The 17783-nt window shown below is 41.4% G+C and overlaps 1 protein-coding gene across 3 annotated transcripts in view; it reads right to left on the bottom strand.

Annotated features, from left to right (window-relative positions):
• Positions 1–15430, bottom strand: part of LOC139422870 (netrin receptor UNC5C-like) — a 240879-nt gene extending 225449 nt beyond the window's left edge. Inside the window, exons 1-2 of one of the 3 annotated variants that reach the window (XM_071174300.1) lie at positions 15227–15430; positions 14851–15075 (exon numbers count right to left, since the gene is read on the bottom strand). In XM_071174300.1, the coding sequence (XP_071030401.1) occupies positions 14851–14971 (121 nt within the window). In that variant the 5' untranslated portion in view covers positions 14972–15075; positions 15227–15430. Of the gene's footprint in view, positions 1–14850 lie in introns of all 3 variants that reach the window. The other 2 variants (XM_071174301.1, XM_071174299.1) reach the window with 2 other exon arrangements.
• Between the last annotated feature and the right edge of the window lie 2353 nt (positions 15431–17783).

The raw sequence follows: 17783 nt of genomic DNA, 5'->3' as shown, positions 1-17783 counted from the left end.
TGTAATGCAACTAAGTAGGAAAAAAGCCAAGGGGGATGAATACTGTAGTACGAAGTCACTGTCAGTCAACTCATAAACAACAATGTGCCATACGTTAATGCCAAAACAGTTACAAACCGAAACAAAGACAAACAGTGATGCCGTCCATCCCATAACATATCATGTCAGCCATGTGTTTGCTGTAGCTAACTCCTCTTTTGTGTTTGTTGCAATGCTAACCATGCAGCCTATGACATATGACAAAAGGCTTGGCAAAAGCACATATAGATTTACATGGCTAGTCACATAACAAAAAAAACATGCAATTCTGTAGCAACAAGCAACATTGAAAGCACACCGAAGATTCCATAAATCCAGTCTTTTACTTGCCCTTATAAGGTGATTTCCCCTGGCTGCTTTCCTGCTAAGGGCATGGAAAGATAGAAAAGCAACAGGACATTTGTGGTTGCACCCCAGTGGAGCCCATAGGGAGAAGAAAGACAAATTAAAGGGCAGAGGATAGAGTGTGTACTTGTACTCACTCATGATGTACCCTGTCAGTCCCTCTCCTTATAATGGCATGAGAAGGGCCACTTACTTGGAAATGACTTTTCCCTCCCTCTCTCTTTCTCTCCTTCTCCCTGTCTCTCCCGTTCCCTCTCTCCCTCTTGTCCTCCATTTCTCTCACCTCTGATCATAATTGGCCTCTCCATGAGGAGTGGGGGCCATAGTACTCCCCTGAACCCCCTCTCCTCTCCTCTCTTCTCCTCTCCTCTCCTTGTCTGGGATCCTTCAGTGTAATTACTGGGGTGTTAGCTGATTCACCCTCTGAATGTGAAATTACTGTGAATGTTACAAGCCACCAGCCACCTTAAATTGGGAGAGCCATTACCTGGCATTCACTTCAAAACAGAGGTGAGAACACAGGTAACCATCACCATCATAATCATCATCCCTTATCCAAGCTGGTAGGTTGATTGAGAACAGGGGCTCTTTTTCAATGACCATTTTCAGTGACTTAATGCAGTCAAAAGTCAAAATGGAACACAGTACTCAGGAGATAGTAGTCAGACAGAATGATCGCTCACTGAGCTCTCTAATGCATTCTGTGTCACTCCAAACCCTGAGCACTCATGAAAACAAAGCTGCACACACACACACACACACACACACACACACACACACACACACACACACACACACACACACACACACACACACACATTACACACACACACACATTACACACAACACTTCAGCTGTGTATGTGATGTGAATGGGAGAGGCTTTCTGCTCTCTGGGTGGTATTGAAGAGGAGTATCCGTTGTGCTGAAACAGAGGTCAGCCGTTCTGGCACAGGCCTGCTTGTCAAGTGCTGCTACTTGTGCTGGGCCCTGCTAATGCACTGCTAATAGAAGTGAATGTTGTACTGTGACGCTCTCCTGCAGTTTAGAGTGTCACTCTGCAGGGTGATTAATGACATTCTCCTTTCCTCTTCACTCTCTGTCAACCTCTCATCTTCTCTCTCTCCCTCTCAACTTCTACATCCTACTCTCTCTCCTCTTTGACTCTCACCCTCTCCAATCTTCCTCTCCCGCCTTTCTTCTCTCCTCTCTACTGTATCTCTGCTCCCCTCCCTTCCTCCCTCCATCCCTCCCTCCCCTCTCTACTGTATCTCTGCTCCCCTCCCTCCCCCCCTCCCCTCTCTCCTCTCTACTGTATCTCTGCTCCCCTCCCTCCCTCCCCTCTCTCCACTGTATCTCTGCTCCCCTCCCCCCTCCCTCCTTCCCTCCCTCCCTCCTTCCCTCCCTCCCTCCTTCCCTCCCTCCCTTCCTTCCTCCCTCCCTCCACTCTCTACTGTATCTCTGCTCCCCTCCCTCCCTCCCTCCCTCCCTCCCTCCCTCCCTCCCTCCCTCCTGTATCTCTGCTCCCCTCCCTCCCTCCCTCCTTCCCTCCCTCCCTCCTTCCCTCCCTCCCTTCCTCCCTCCCTCCCTCCCTCCCTCCCTCCCTCCCTCCCCCCTTCCTCCCTCCCTCCCTCCCTCCCTCTTCTTTCTTTTGTATCTCAGTGAATAAGACAGATGACACACAGGATGTTGGGAGTCGTTACTGTGCCCATGATACAGTATCTAGTCGCATCTGCACAGCTGGAGATATCTGGATTCAACAGCACTGCTGCACACACATCCAGTGAAGTAACAGTCGTGTACCTTTTCCCACCAATAAAAATAGAAAGTGACGTCAGGTGTGGGGACACAAACACAGCAGTCTCTTTTCACAGTAATTATCACACTGAACCACACACTGTCTGGGGTAGAGCCAACAAACAGCATGTTCCTCTGACATCATCAGCCTGAGGAAAAGGCTCCGGGTGGCCATTTGTGATGACATACACAGTGTTGGGTTTTGCCCTTTGCCATCACCTATGTGTGAGTGCTTATGTTACTGAGTCTCATTTTCCCTCAATTAAATATGGGCTTTAAAGTATAAACTGTGTCATCTTGTCACATTCTGGGCATTGCCAAAAGGTCTTAGCGCTATGTAATTCACAAGCATTCCTCCACACACAATGTGCTCATTGTGCATACAGGCATCGTTTGTGAAATGACCGCAATGGCTGTAACCTTAGCAGCACCTCTGGGACCAGAGTTGCCAGGCAATGGGGGGAAACGGTTAGAGTAAAAATAATGATAGCAATAACATTCTCACTAACCTCTATTTTTTTTTACACACTTTCTGATCAATCTTGACATACGAGGGTGAGAGTGTGCGTGTAATGCGTGTGTGTGCCTCTGCATGTGTGGTTAGGCCTCCACACTAAGTTTCCCTTCACTTAAAAAATGACAAACTCTGTCTGGTAGTTTGAACAATATAGATCCCAGTAGCTTTTCTCTCCAATAAACAAAGCTCAGAAGACACACACTAAAGACTAGGGGGAAAGAGGGAGAGAGGGAGAGAGAGTGAGATATTCCATGGGTTCTGTTCAGTTAGATTGGGTTGATTTGATTTGATTAGGATCCCCATTAGCCGATGCCAATGGCAACTTTATAATACGGCTCTGTATAATACTGTAAGTTTCCTTGAATTTGTTCTGGACCTGGGAACTGTGAAAAGACCTCTGGTGGTATAGTGGATTAAGTGCGTGTGTCATTTAGGCTTGGACGATACCCAGATTTCCATACTATCATACCATTCTTTTGCCATCCTGAGATTTACACTATTGCCGGCATACCATACAGGGGTGCTAAAAATGAGCGAAAAAAAGCTCATTGGGCGTCGAAAATTAGCACAAGTAATAGCTAAATCACATAGACGCTGTTAGCTAAATGCTAATTAGCGAAAACGAGCATAATTTAATTGCAAAGATAGGCTAAAGCATAGCTAGTAGCTACCGAATGTCATTTTCGGTAAGGGTGGACAAGCGAAAGTGAAGGAGAGAAATTGTGCAACTGAAAAAATGTAGGAAGAGAACATGAACATGAACATGTACATGAAGCATAAGGGGAAAGTACGAAGAAAGGAAAAGACGCTAGTAGAGAAAAAATGACAGCTCATCCAGAGCTCTTGGACATCTCAAACACGGCAGAAAGACATTCTAAGACATCTGATGGCAAACATTTAGTAGTGAATTGCATACAGTGTAACTTTGCCACCTCATGCGCGTTGCACAATAGAGACTCGCCGATAGATATAGAACGCAATGGACTCACCACCTCCAGCTTTCTCCTGTTGTGCTATTTACAAACAAACAGGTGACTGGCTCAACTTTTCAACAGAATCGGCAGTCTGAATACACCCCTGATCACAGGCAAAAGCAGTTCACTATCATAGCAGTTAAATCGTTGTATAATTCCTTCTCGCATCTACGAACTGTCCTCCTCTCACCCTTTCTCTTCGATTGTGGACTTCAGTGCACAACACATCAGCTGGCTGTGACTAGGCGAAATAACCTTTCCAAGCCAAACCTTCATATCATGAATGCTAACCGCTACACACAGCCTACACCGTTGTCACTATATTAGCTAACATCAAGTCAACATAGCTACTAGAACTACTAAAACCGCCACAATCATGCAGTACAGTGTACAGTTAGCAAGCAGTTTAGTAGTTACACCGGCGGGCCCCGGTGGCAATAAATTAATAAAACCAAAAGCTTACCTTGACTTGGAAGAGTTCCAGTGTTGGATAGCCATAGCCAGCTAGGTGACATAGCATCCCTCTCTGTTTGAGCCGGGTGTTTGAGTATGCTAAACTTGCTAGCTAGCTGCATTTTCTAGCTAAGTAAGTGAAAGTTAAAAATAAAATGAAATATAGCTACAGTTTACATACGAATATAGTCGGAAGTTTACATACACCGTAGCCAAATACATTTAAACTCAGTTTTTCACAATTTCTGACATTTAATCAGAGTAAAAGGTCAGTTAGGATCACCACTTTATTTTAAGAATGTGAAATGTCAGTATAAAAGTAGAGAAATAATTTATTTCAGCTTTTATTTCTTTCATCACATTCCCAGTGGGTCAGAAGAATACATACACTCAATTAGAATTTGGTAGCATTGCCTTTAAATTGTTTAACTAGGGGTCAAACGTTTCGGGTTGCCTTAAGCATAATTCTCACAATAAATTGGGTGAATTTTGGTCCATTCCTCCTGACAGAGCGGGTGTAACTGAGTCAGGTTTGTAGGCCTCTTTGCTCGCACTCGCTTTTTCAGTTCTGCCCAAAAAATGTTCTATAGGAGGTCAGGGCTTTGCGATGGCCAATCCAATATCTTGACTTTGTTGTCCTTAAGCCATTTTGCCACAAGTATGCTTGGGGTCATTGTCCATTTGGAAGAGCCATTTGCGACCAAGCTTTAACTTCCTGACTGATGTCTTGAGATGTTGCTGCAATATATCCACATCATTTTCCTCCCTCATGATGCCATCTATTTTGTGAAGTGCACCAGTCCCTCCTGCAGCAAAGCACCCCCACAACATGATGCTGCCAACCCCGTGCTTCACGGTTGGGATGGTGTTCTTCTGCTTGCAAGTCTTTCCATTTTTCCTCCAAAACATAACGATAGTTATTATGGCCAAACAGTTCTATTTTTGTTTCATCAGACCAGAGGACATTTCTCCAAAAAGTATGATCTTTGTCCCCATGTGCAGTTGAAAACCGTAGTCTGGCTTTTTTGGGGTGGTTTGGAGCAGTGGCTTCTTCCTTGCTTAGCGGCCTTTCAGGTTATGTCGATATAGGACTTGTTTTACTGTGGATATAGATACTTTTGTACCTGTTTCCTCCAGCATCTTCACAAGGTCCTTTGCTGTTCTGGGATTGATTTACACCTTTCGCATCAAATTACTTTCATCTCTAGGAGACAGAACACGTGTCCCTCCTGAGCGGTATGACGGTTGTGTGGTCTCATGGTGTTTATACTTGCGTACTATTGTTTGTACAGATGAACGTGGTATCTTCAGGCGTTTGTAAATTGCTCCCAAGGATGAACCAGCCCTGTGGAGGACTACAATTTGTTTTCTGAGGTCTTCGCTGATTTCTTTTGATTTTCCCATGATGTCTAGCAAAGAGGCACTGAGTTTGAAGGTAGGCCTTGAAATACATCCACAGGTACACCTCCAATTGACTCAAATTATATCAATTAGCCTATCAGAAGCTTCTAAAGCCATGACATCATTTTCTGGAAGTTGTTTAAAGGCACAGTCAACTTAGCGTATGTAAACTTCTGACCCACTGGAATTGTGATACAGTAAATTCTAAGTGAAATAATCTGTCTGTAAACAATTGTTGGATAAATGACTTGTGTCATGCACAAAGTATATATCCTAACCGACTTGCCAAAACTATCATTTGTGTAGTGGTTGAAAAACAAGTTTTAATGACTCCAACCTAAGTGTATGCAAACTTCCGACTTCAACTGTATCTCTCTCTCTCTCTTCTCTCTCATTTTCGAATAAATGAATTTGGTCAAAACTGTTCAACTATTGCTTTAATCTCTCTTTTAGTCAACTACTCACCATATTTTATGCACTGCAGTGCTAACTAGCTGTAGCTTATGCTTTCAGTACTAGATGAATTCTCTTGTCCTTTAATCGGGTGGACAACATGTCAGTTCATGGTGCAAGAGCTCTTATAGTTTGGAGAACATCCTCCAGAAGGAGTCATAATTACTGTGTAAGTCTATGGAAGGGGGTGAGAACCACGAGCCTCCTAGGTTTTGTATTGAAGTCAATGTACCCAGAGAAGGACGGAAATTAGCTGTCCTCCGGCTACACCATGGTGCTACTCTACAGAGTTCTGTTGACGTGAATATATTTAGTATAGTTTTATCTAAAATTGATCACCTTTTTAATGTTTCACTATTTTTATTTTTATAAAATTCACTGAGGAAGATGGTCCTCCCCTTCCTTCTCTGAGGAGCCTCCACTGGTACCACCCAAGCCTTTGTCATTGCTGTCTGTAAGTTTACTATGCAAACAATTTGGAATGTAACACCAAGGTAACACCACGTATTGAGTCTCATCAACTTGCTCAACAGCCACACCATTCATTACTAGATTCAGCTGAGGTCTAGAACTTAGGGAATGATTTGGACCAAATACAATGCTCATAGTTTTAGAGATGTTCAGGACCAGTTTATTACTTGCCATCCCATTCTATACCTGACTGCAACTCTTTGTTTAATGTTGCAGTGATTTCGCTAGCTGTGGTTGCTGATGCGTATAGGGTCAAATCATCACCATACATGGACACACAGGCTTTGCTTATTCTAACTTACAATGCTTTTCTTTCATTATTTGTTTTTTTTTATGCATGACTACGATGGCTCACTGTTGTTGGCATTTCCTGCCCTTAGTTTGCCCACTTAGCCAATGAAGTAATCATTAAAATAGTTGGCAACATCAAATGGTCTTGTGATGAATAAGCCATCTGATTCGATGAAAGATGGAGTTGAATTTGTCTTTCTGACCATAATTTAATTTAAAGTGTTTTTTTGTCATTCTTTATCAATCTTGGCTTCATAACAAAGTTTCTTCTTCTTTTGGTTGAGTTTAGTCACATAATTTCAAAATGTTCAGTAAGTCAGCCAGTCAGACGTGCAGCCAGACTTATAAGCCACTCCTTTTGCCCCATCTCTTTCAACCATACAGTTTTTCAATTCCTCATCAATCCATGGAGCCTTAACAGTCCTAACAGTCAGTTTCTTAACTGGAGGATGTTTATCAATAATTGGAAGAAGCAACTTCATAAGATAATCTAAAGCAGCGTTTGGATGCTCCTTATTAATCCCATCAGACCAACACATATTTTTAGCATCATCCACATAAGATTCACAGTTAATTATTTTGTATGATCTCTTATACACTATTTTAGGCCCAGCTTTTGGAACCTTGGCTTCCCTGGATAGTCACTGCATCCAATGGGTACGGATAGAACAAAGCTCTACAGTATTAGTAAAAATGTGATCAATAAATGTGAATGATATACACTGAGTGTACAAAACATTAAGAACACCTGCATATACTGACCAGGTGAATCCCGGTGGAAGCTATGATCCCTTATTGATGTCACATGTTAAATCCACTTCAATCAGTGTAGATAATGGGGGATTATTTAAGCCTTTAGACAATTGAGACATGGATTGTATATCTGTGCCATTCAGAGGGTGAATGGGCAAGACAAAAGATTTAAGTGCATTTGAATGGGGTATGGTAGTACAGTAGGTGCCAAGGGCACTGATTTGTGTCAAGAACTGCAATGCTGCTGGGTTTTTGATGCTCAACAGTTTCCTGTCAGTATCAATAATCGTCCACCACCCAAAGGACATCCAGCCAACTTGACACAACTGTTGGAAGCATTGGAGTCAACATGGGCCAGCATCCTTGTGGAACATTTTCGACACCTTGTAGAAAAAGAACCGTGTAGAAACCCAGGCAATGTTGTCCCTGTAAGACATTTCAGAAATATTAGGAAGGTGTTCCTAAGGTTTAGTATACTCCGTGTAGTTACTGTAGTGTTTGTAAACAACCTGATAGGTTGATTAATAACCTGAACCAGATTACAGGCGAGAAGCCACCTCTAGAGCAGACAGCTTGATGAAAATCAGTCAATATTCAGGTCCCCAAGAAAGTAGAAAGTAGATCACTATTTAAATAAATATCTCTATTTGTAGCAAACTTTAAAATAATTAAATGTGGGGATCAATGTTCCTGTCAAATGTTTTGGGCACTGAGCAAATTTCAGGTCTTGAACCACCTTAGTGATCATCACTGTGATCGTTTTCACTTCAAATGGTCAAAAATAAACAAAAAAAGCTTCTTAGCAAAGAGCAATTTCTCAAGCAATAATGTTGCTAGGACTGTCTGGGAGTGGTCTGAGTTGGGAAGGGAAAGCTCTCCCCACTTGGCTGAGAGGTTTGGAACTCTTTCTTATTGGTCTTTTAACTAATTTACCACATGGTGACATCACCATGGAAGGCTAAAATTCCCTACCACCAAAACAGGCAGAATTGTCAGGTGGTCTTTTCAAACAGCTCTTACACTAAAAGGGCATTATCATCATTTTCACAATTTCACAGTATTATTCCAACCTAATAGTTTGGAAATATATATTTAAAACAAAGAAAAATCACGTTTTGGACTACACTGGGCCTTTAAGTTACAATTTCAGACAGTGGCCAATAGACATTTGTGGCTATTTTAGTATAATGTAGGCCCATCGGAGTGGCCTATCAACAAAACCAATGGAGCAAATGCCATAACATTTCCACATGGATTTAGATGTTGACTTATATGACATTGCCTACAATAGCCAATATGTGGTGTTCAATATAGGTATACATTCCAAATCTCTTTATAAATATAATAAATCCTCTGTAACACAATTGGCCAAATAGCTGACTGAAAATTGCATTATTGAAACCACTTAACAACATTTAATTAATTGCTATCATTATTATTACCATACAGAGAATCATACAAAAAAATGGATGCTAACCTCTGCCTTCAAGCCAGTCTCGAAATAGGACACTGCCCCTTTAAGAAAAGAAAAAAAACTCTTTACATGACTCTCTTTTCAAAGACAGTTAGAAGTACACATTTTGTGCTCTTGTAGGAAGCAGTCAATCCCCATTGCTATAACCAAACTAGTAACTCACTAACTAGCAAAGAATATCAACAAATGAGCACACGTGGCTACACGCGGCTCTGCTCTGTAATCCAAAATAGGCATTTTAGGTTACTCTTCAACGGAGGGTGATGGAAAAAATGCTGGTGCCCGTGAAATAAAACAAGGCTACTACGATATGCTTCTCAACCTAAAACAAAATCCCCACCGCAGTTAGATGTGAACAAGACTGTTATTGTGTTGAATACCACTTTCCACAGTTAAGAGAAAATTATATATGTTTAAAGCCAGTGTAAATTTTATTGAAGTTCAATCTCGTGCACCTCTGTGCAGGCTGGCAATTCTTCTGTGTGGGCCTGTTCCAGGAGCTCCACTTGGCCGTCCGCAGTTTAGAAGGTACATTGGTGGGGATTGAACTTGATCATAGTAAACATATTTTAGATCCCTAAATGGCCTTACATTTTGGGGGGGTTGATCGTTCTGGTGATCATAATAGAAATAGGCGTTTGAGGGGAGACCAGGGCTTTTGGCACTGCTAGGTTGCTACATAGTAGTAGCCGAAGTGCTCCAGACCAGACACTGGGGGCTTGATTAATATGGGCTATTTTTAGCCCTTTCCTGGGTAGCTTAAAAGTGCTAGACATAATATGGAAAAGAAGAAACAAAGCAACAACAAAAAAAACATTATTCATCAGCCCATCAATCAGTTGGTGTGTGTGTGTGCTGTGGGGTTGAAGCTACGAACCCATAGTTTGTCCTTGAACCTCAGGAACTTGACCACTATCTGCCTGGACCTATCTACTTGGGCCGGTGGTGGGTTTTCCAATCCTGTAGTCGCACTCCACCTCAATCTTCATGTGGCCCATCTTCAGTTTCTCAATGATCATTTCCCTCTCTTTGTCCTCAGACTGCGTCCAGGTTTCATGTGGAGATTCTACAATTCCTTCCACACCAATGTTGGTCCCTCGAGATAATCTGATTTCTCCATCATTGTTATCATAGATTCACATACAGAACTTATGTCCTCTCTCAATCAATTACAGATTGTTGACATCTTGCTGTTCTCCTGTTTAAACTAATCGAGCTGACCCTGGGAGAACTGTAAATTGTTCTTCAAGTCCTGGACCTCTCTGGTCAGATCGTCCATTCTTTTATTAGTTGACTCCACCAGTATTTGGACTTGATGCTATTTTCTTGTTGTTGTAACAACTGCTTGTCGAACTCTTTTTGTTTAAAATATCCTTCACCTGTGAAAGAGACACTACTGTCCTCAACAGTACTCCCACCAGCTTTGGTCTTCGTCATGGTAGCAATGTAGGCTACACTTTTACTCCACGCAGTTCCAGAAAGGATAGGTCACAGGGCAGATGGAAACCACAACAAAAATCAGGGACACTCCCCGGACAATCCGTGGTCCTAGCCACGGCTAGCCAAGGGCTGTGGGCTGTCTACAAGCTGCTAAGGAAATCTGGCTAACTTGAGAGCTAGCTAACGTTAGTTAGAAGCTAGTCTAACGTCTGCGTCAACAAGGGAACAATGAGCTACTTCTCTGGAGCAAAATAGACCTGCTATTCTTCCCTGTAACACAGCGAATGTCCCACACCTTAATGTGATGTTATATGTTGACAATTATTTGAAAATAAGTTAATTCATAGTCATTTTGAAAAAGAAAGACATGAGAAAGATGCATCTTTCAATGCATGCCACCGGAACTGCTACATGTGGAGAGCTACATGTGGAGAAGCACAGTGAGGATCATTGCCTATGCACAGTGTCTGAAAAGGACAGAGGCTAAGCTGGCGTCACACTGCTCTTCGTTATGAAGTATCTCATGTATCTAATAGGCCTTTAATTTAAGTAATAATATAGTTAAATCTTGTTAACACTTTTTGACTTTTGGTTCTATATAATTGTGTAATTCCATACCTTAGTGACAGCAGGGTGTATGTGCTGGGATGTATTTGAAATAGGCCTATACATTGATTTAGCTATGCACTGTTTGGAGAACGATCCAAGATAAACCCTCTCTTCAACTGCCTCTTCTCGCTCATCCTCAGCTCATCTGCATATTCAAACAGTCCCAGAGTGATAGCTGGCCAGCTGGGAGTAGAGGGAGTGGGAGCCCTTCCAAACGGAATGTCCAGTCTACTCTCTCTCTCTTTCTCTTTCTCTCTGCTGGAATCAAGCTAGGTGGATTACCTTGTCAAGAGTACAGGTTCAAACATAGACTAATAAGAAGAAAAGCCTGTTTAAATTCACCATGAGGAGCTACCATCCCGAGAGTCTGTCCCATACTATCAACTATATCTTTCAAAAAATACCCGTGGCTTCCTTACACTCCTCACTATCTAAAAGAGAAAAGCACCAGGATACTGCTGTGCAGAGCAGAGCAGGTGTGTCTGGGTAAGTGAGACACTGTAATCACCAAACGGGTGAGTCTTTCTGAGCTGAAGAGACTCTCCAGTGATTTGGAAATGTGCACAGGCAACTCATCAGCGTCCAAAAAAGGCAGGGCCATTAATTAGCCCCAAACAATGTTCTCCTGTCTTATTGACTTCTTAATGTACAGGGAACGACCTGGTTTGTGTTCCCACTCCAGTCAATGAGACAGGCCTCTCCGGGGTTCTGGAATGACCATTATGTCATCCTAGCCCTGCCCTTCAGAAATCAGAGCTGCACTGTATTTCATCCTTCGTTTTCTCCTTTGCTCACTCCTCATTAACTATGTAGGAGACTGTGATGCCAGGGCTGGGACACAGGGCTGGGTATTGGGTTGAGGCTGAGAGCTGGGGCTAGGTCTGGGGCTGGTAGCTGCTGGGAGCTGAAGATGGGTCTGGAAGCTGGGGCTTGGGTTGGAGCTGGGGCCAGGACTGACTGAATGTGGGTTGATTTTCCCTGTATGGATCATCTGAAATGATGGTGTTGGGTCTGCAATTTGAAATTGCAGGCTACTCTTGGAATGAGCCAGAGCATGAAGGGCGAAAGAGTGACTTCCAAACCACTCGGGGAAAAAAATGTATCCTTCCTCCTCCAGCTGGGTCTGTGTTACTAAAGCCCTGAGTTCTGACTCAGAAAATGTGAAAAATCCTCACACCATTACTTACATTATGCGTGCATGGATGTGTTTTGGATTTTCACATAGTACATGCACGATAGGAAAGAGGCCACCCACCTGCCTCCTGAGGAAAAAAACACACACATACAGGAATGCACATTCAATGCACCCTAGGGGATAGTTTTATACCCTTTTTTGTATGACAGAGAATCCAGCTATGTAGGGAGTGGATTTGGTAAATGTGTTTGGGTGTTCTACACTGCTATTTACTGTGTGATAACACCTTAAAAAGAAAACATAGTTTAATATACAACTGTCTCTGTTCCTAATACTGTAATAAAATGTCAGACGGCATTAAAAGAATGAAGAATGATACAGGCCGACACAAACAAATCAGAAATGTATATTAAACCAATAATGGCTTCCGGTACTATTGTTGACCGATGACTCTAGCCTCAGCATTGTACCACTGTTCAGATAACAGCAGGTGAATAACCAAGGACAACAGATGCGAGGAGCAACTCTCCTGATGGATGAGGCAGTGATCTATAACCCCGAACTTCACCATCCTCTAAAAAGGAGTCAGGGAGGGAGGGAGGGAGGGAGGGAGGGAGGGGGGAGAGACGGAAATTAAAGGTGATGAAAATCCACAACAATAGGAGGCAACATCATATGTCACAACTATATACTTTAATATAAAAGTCTATGAGTGCATTAAAATCCAATGATAAGATTGATCTAACCCATTGTAGCAACAATATGATAAATGTGGGTAAAGCGTATGACAAAAGATAAGCCTTTGCTGATGGGGTTAGAGTAATAAGTAAGTTACATCAAAATATGTTCAATTGCTGTATTAAGCATACAACATAAGATGGCAGCCAGAGAAGCTTCACTATGAGATAAGTCTTTTTTTATAAAGTCTCATATAAAAGATATCCCGACCAGCGCACTGTGATCCTCACACAGGGTTGAAATCACAGTGTGTGTGTGAGAGAGAGAGAGAGAGAGAGAGAGAGAGAGAGAGAGAGAGAGAGAGAGAGAGAGAGAGAGAGAGAGAGAGAGAGGGGGTGGGGGGGAGCGAGAGCGAGAGCGAGAGAGAGGGAGAGAGAAATGGGATAAACACCAAATTGAGACTCAGCATGCAGAATTCTGCAAAAAATATCCTCAGTGTACAACGTAAAACACCAAATAATGCATGCAGACAGAATTAGGCCGATACCCACTAATTATCAAAATCCAGAAAAGAGCGTTAAATTCTACAACCACCTAAAAGGAAGCGATTCCCAATCCTTCCATAACAAAGCCATCACCTACAGAGAAATGAACCTGGAGAAGAGTCCCCTAAGTAAACTGGTCCTGGGGCTCTGTTCACAAACACAAACACATCCCACAGAGCCCCAGGACAGCAACGCAATTAGACCCAACCAAATCATGAGAAAACAAAAAGATAATTACTTGACACGTTGGAAAGAATTTACAAAAGAAATTGTGCAAACTAGAATGCGATTTGGCCCTGAACACAGTACCCAGTGGCAGAATACCTGACCACTGTGACTGACCCAAAATTAAGAAAATATTTTATTATGTACAGACTCAGTGAGCATAGCCTTGCTATTAAGAAAGGCCGCCGAAGGCAGACCTGGCTTTCAAGAGAAGACAAGCTATGTGCACACTGCCCACATAATGAGGTGGAAACTGAGCTGCACTTCCTAAACTCTTGCCAAATGTATGACCATATTAGAGACACATATTTCCTTTAGATTACACAGACCCACAAAGAATTCGAAAAACAAAACCAATTTTGATAAACTCCCATATCCACAATGTGCAATCACAGCAGCAAGATGTGTGACCTGTTGCCACAAGGGCAATCAGTGAAGAACAAACACCACTGTAAATCCAACCTATATTTATGTTCATTTATTTTCCCTTTTGTACTTCAGCTATTTGTACATCATTACAACACTGTATATAGACATAATATGACATTTGTAATGTCTTTATTCTTTTGGAACTTTTGTGAGTGTAATGTTTACTGTACATTTTTTATTGTTGATTTCACTTTTGTTTATTATCTATGTCACTTGCTTTGGCAATGTAAACATATGTTTCCCATTCCCCTTGAATTGAATTGAGAGCAAGAGAGAGAGAGACAGGGAAAAATAAAGAAAAAGATTGTTGACGATATGACTCAGGTGTAGCTTAAGATTCCCAGTCTTTCATAATAAAACAACAACAAAACTGAGCAAAAATTGGTATGGTCAACCAAGACTATGTTTCTGTTTACACCAAACTAATGCTTCATTGAAGCTCTGTCATTTTAATGCATAGCCTAACACATTTTAAAAAGGTTGATATCCACCTCATTACAGTAGTCTACAAGAAACAGTAATTGGGGGGGGGAATAGCCCAGTGCGTATGGTGTGCCATCATAGACATGACATTTTAGCTACATTTTTCCATTCCAAACTATTTGCGACTCTAGGCTTTTTTCGTTGAGAGCATAAAGTGGCAAGTGTAGACCATTTATTTTGATGTAGGCTGACTATGATTTTTTTGTTCCGAAAATCCAGCCTACAAATGATCTACTTTTTGATGGCATAGGCAGCACAACTGGCAATCCGGACAACACTCGAACACTCAGCTCGAGCATTTTTCTGCATGCAGGTATGGCTATAAATTCGATAGTTTACCTTGAGAAGCTCCGATATCCACGAGGGCAATTAGAAAAATCAAAAATATGGTGATCATCTTCAATAAGTATCCCGCGACTCCTCTTCTTCCACTTCTAGCAGTTTGTCCACTGTACCCCATGACGAGGAGTCAAAAACTCCGCGATGAATCAAGCCCAGTGGCTATCAAATGCCGATCCAAATCACCACAGTCCTTGTAGCAGAGGCAATGGAAGCTTTCGGAGCCTCAAATGTAATGAATAGAAAGGGAAGGTAGAAAGAGGGAGGAAAATTGATAGAGAATCAACAAATTCCAGGACTTCGGTGAAACAGTTTTGAAATACGACAGATATATTACATTGGCTTTATAGGTATGCATGAAAACCTCTGAAATTACCGTTTGCTCTGTTCACTTTAATATTGAACTGGTCTAGCTGAATCTATGGGCCGATGTCTTTTTGATATGTAGTTCATGTTCCGAATCTGAAAATTCACAAAAGTCCTCCGTAACTGGCTCTACCGCGTTCCTCACTCCATCAAGCCAGAGTGTGCAACCTCAGTACCGAGTCTAGCGCACTGATCGACTTTAATCAGAGAAGGCTCCGTCTCTTTACTCTGCCGCTTCAACCAATCCAAATACAACCGACTCCTGTCTGTGGATGCCATATCAAAACCCGGCCTGGCGCTTCGGAATGGATGATATTGATGGACTATAGACGGCTGAGTTGTTATAGCAACAAAACTGATGTGTGTGCAACTTTGGGGCAAAACAGACTGACTTGGCTTAGAATCAAAGGATTGTTGACAACATGTCAACTATATTTCCTTTCCAAATGTTTATTGAAAACGTAAATAGATTAGTAAATGAGCAATTGTTGGTTCTCAAATACATTATTACTGTTGTTGGTTAGCTAGCTAATACATTTTTGCCATATTAGCATAGACATGACATGAGTCAAAACACCTCAAAGTAACAAATGATATCAATAACAAGATCTAGCTGAAAGAGACACCTCCCCACATGGTAGCATCTTCTCATTGTTGCTAGCTATCTGGCAATCCAGAGTCATAACAACAAATGGCTCGTTTTCGTGACATTTTCAGGCAACCAGTTTGTAGGAGTGTGTGGAGTTATTGATAAGCATTAGTATACCATCAATTATTTCCCATGCTATAATTTTTGAAAATTCCCCCAAAATGTTCACAAACTGGTATTGATATATTGTAAAGAATAGACTGTGGACATTGAAATTGACCCTAACATTTTTGGTGATGTAGAGGTAGCCGAATCAGTCAGTTTTGAATTTAAATATATGGCATTTAATAGTTCTATTCTACCCTACAATAACTATAATTTGTATTTTGCTATTACAATATATGTTGTAAAGGTTATTTGAGCATGAATATTGCTTACTGAGCAAATATAAGGCAACATCTATTTATACTGCTGTAAGGCCACAAATCAAATCAAACTGTTGAAATTCAATCAGGAAACACATTTTCTCTAACTGGCATTTGTTCTTGTCACAGCCACACTCCTGATTCTCATTTAGACACGGTCATTAGGCCTAACATGCAGCAATGTCACAAGACCTGATCAATAATTACCACAGAGGGGCATGAATGAGTCTCAACACCCTTGGCCTTGTCTGACTCCTTCAGTCCCTGCTCCCACATAGTCTGACCTACAGGAGAAGATAAATAAATGGATTCTGCACAACAAGCTCCATATCTCATTGACATTGAATGTGTCTATTGAAATAACGATGCAACCCTGGATGGAGGGAGATCAATATCATGGTGTGTTTACTTTTTGCCAATTACAGTAGGGAGCCTGCTTGAATAGACCAGTATAGTTGACATTTCTGGTACAGATCAATGCTGCTAAGCACTGTAACAGTTTTGTTTCCAGAGGCAACATATTGTATGAATGAACAATATCCTGGTTGGTTATATCAGAAAGCCGTACAAGTCATGGCCACAATGGATAGGCTGAAGAGAGTTGGAGAAGCAAGCGCAGAATTGGAAACAAGTAAAAGTGGGGTTTGGAGAGATTATACAGGCACACATAGTTCTAGGCTTTGGGGATGTGATGATTCAGTCCGCAACCATTTTCAAAAATCACTGCACATCAATCAAGCTCTATGGAGTCGTACTTTTTTAGACATAACTTTGTTTTGCGAAGAGAGAAAATGGCAAAGACTTTATTGCATTTAGGGCAATACTTGTTTTTTATTTATCTTTATTTACTGCTGCTGAAAGATTATTTATGCGTGACATAATCTACACTACCAGGAATCTGTGTGATTAATGTGAAATGTGAAGTCGACAGTAGCTCTATGCCTAGATTTTTTTTTAAGTGAAAATAACCATTTGTAAATGTAAATCTAATTTAAGAAACGGGGTATTCTTATCACCTTCCCTCCATTTAAGGTGAATGAACAATGATGTCAGTGGGCCATTGTCAACTCACTGGCATTTCAATTTGAGTTATGAGATGCAGGAAATTGCTTTTTTTTGCCATGGGAGAGACAAGCTGACTGGCATTATGGGGCTCCAAAATATCCATCCCTCAAATAGACTTCTTTTCAGAATCACTTTCAGTGTGGTGATTTGCCTAGTGATCCAGTTACTATAGGTCAATATTTGAATGTTTTAAATATACAACTGTATGAACAGTAGTATACTGGGAAATTAAAGCAGATTATGCCATTTCCATTTTTACATTATCACTCAATGAAAACCTGCTGCATTTGAATAATTGCAGTCAGTATTTTCATTGGACTCTAATTAGACATTAAAGGTCATACAGATACATACATCTGTTGTTAATTCATGGGGAAAGGGCTAATGTTACTATTACAGTACTGTTTACATGGTAATTGCATATATATATATATATATATATATATATATATATATATATATATAATAAACACACAGACTACTGTACT

The sequence above is a fragment of the Oncorhynchus clarkii genome, chromosome 12 (assembly GCF_045791955.1).
Source record: "Oncorhynchus clarkii lewisi isolate Uvic-CL-2024 chromosome 12, UVic_Ocla_1.0, whole genome shotgun sequence".
NCBI classification, from domain to species: Eukaryota; Metazoa; Chordata; class Actinopteri; order Salmoniformes; family Salmonidae; genus Oncorhynchus; species Oncorhynchus clarkii.
The sequence above is the reverse complement of the archived record's forward strand: the minus strand, read 5'-3'. Positions and strand labels throughout refer to the sequence as shown.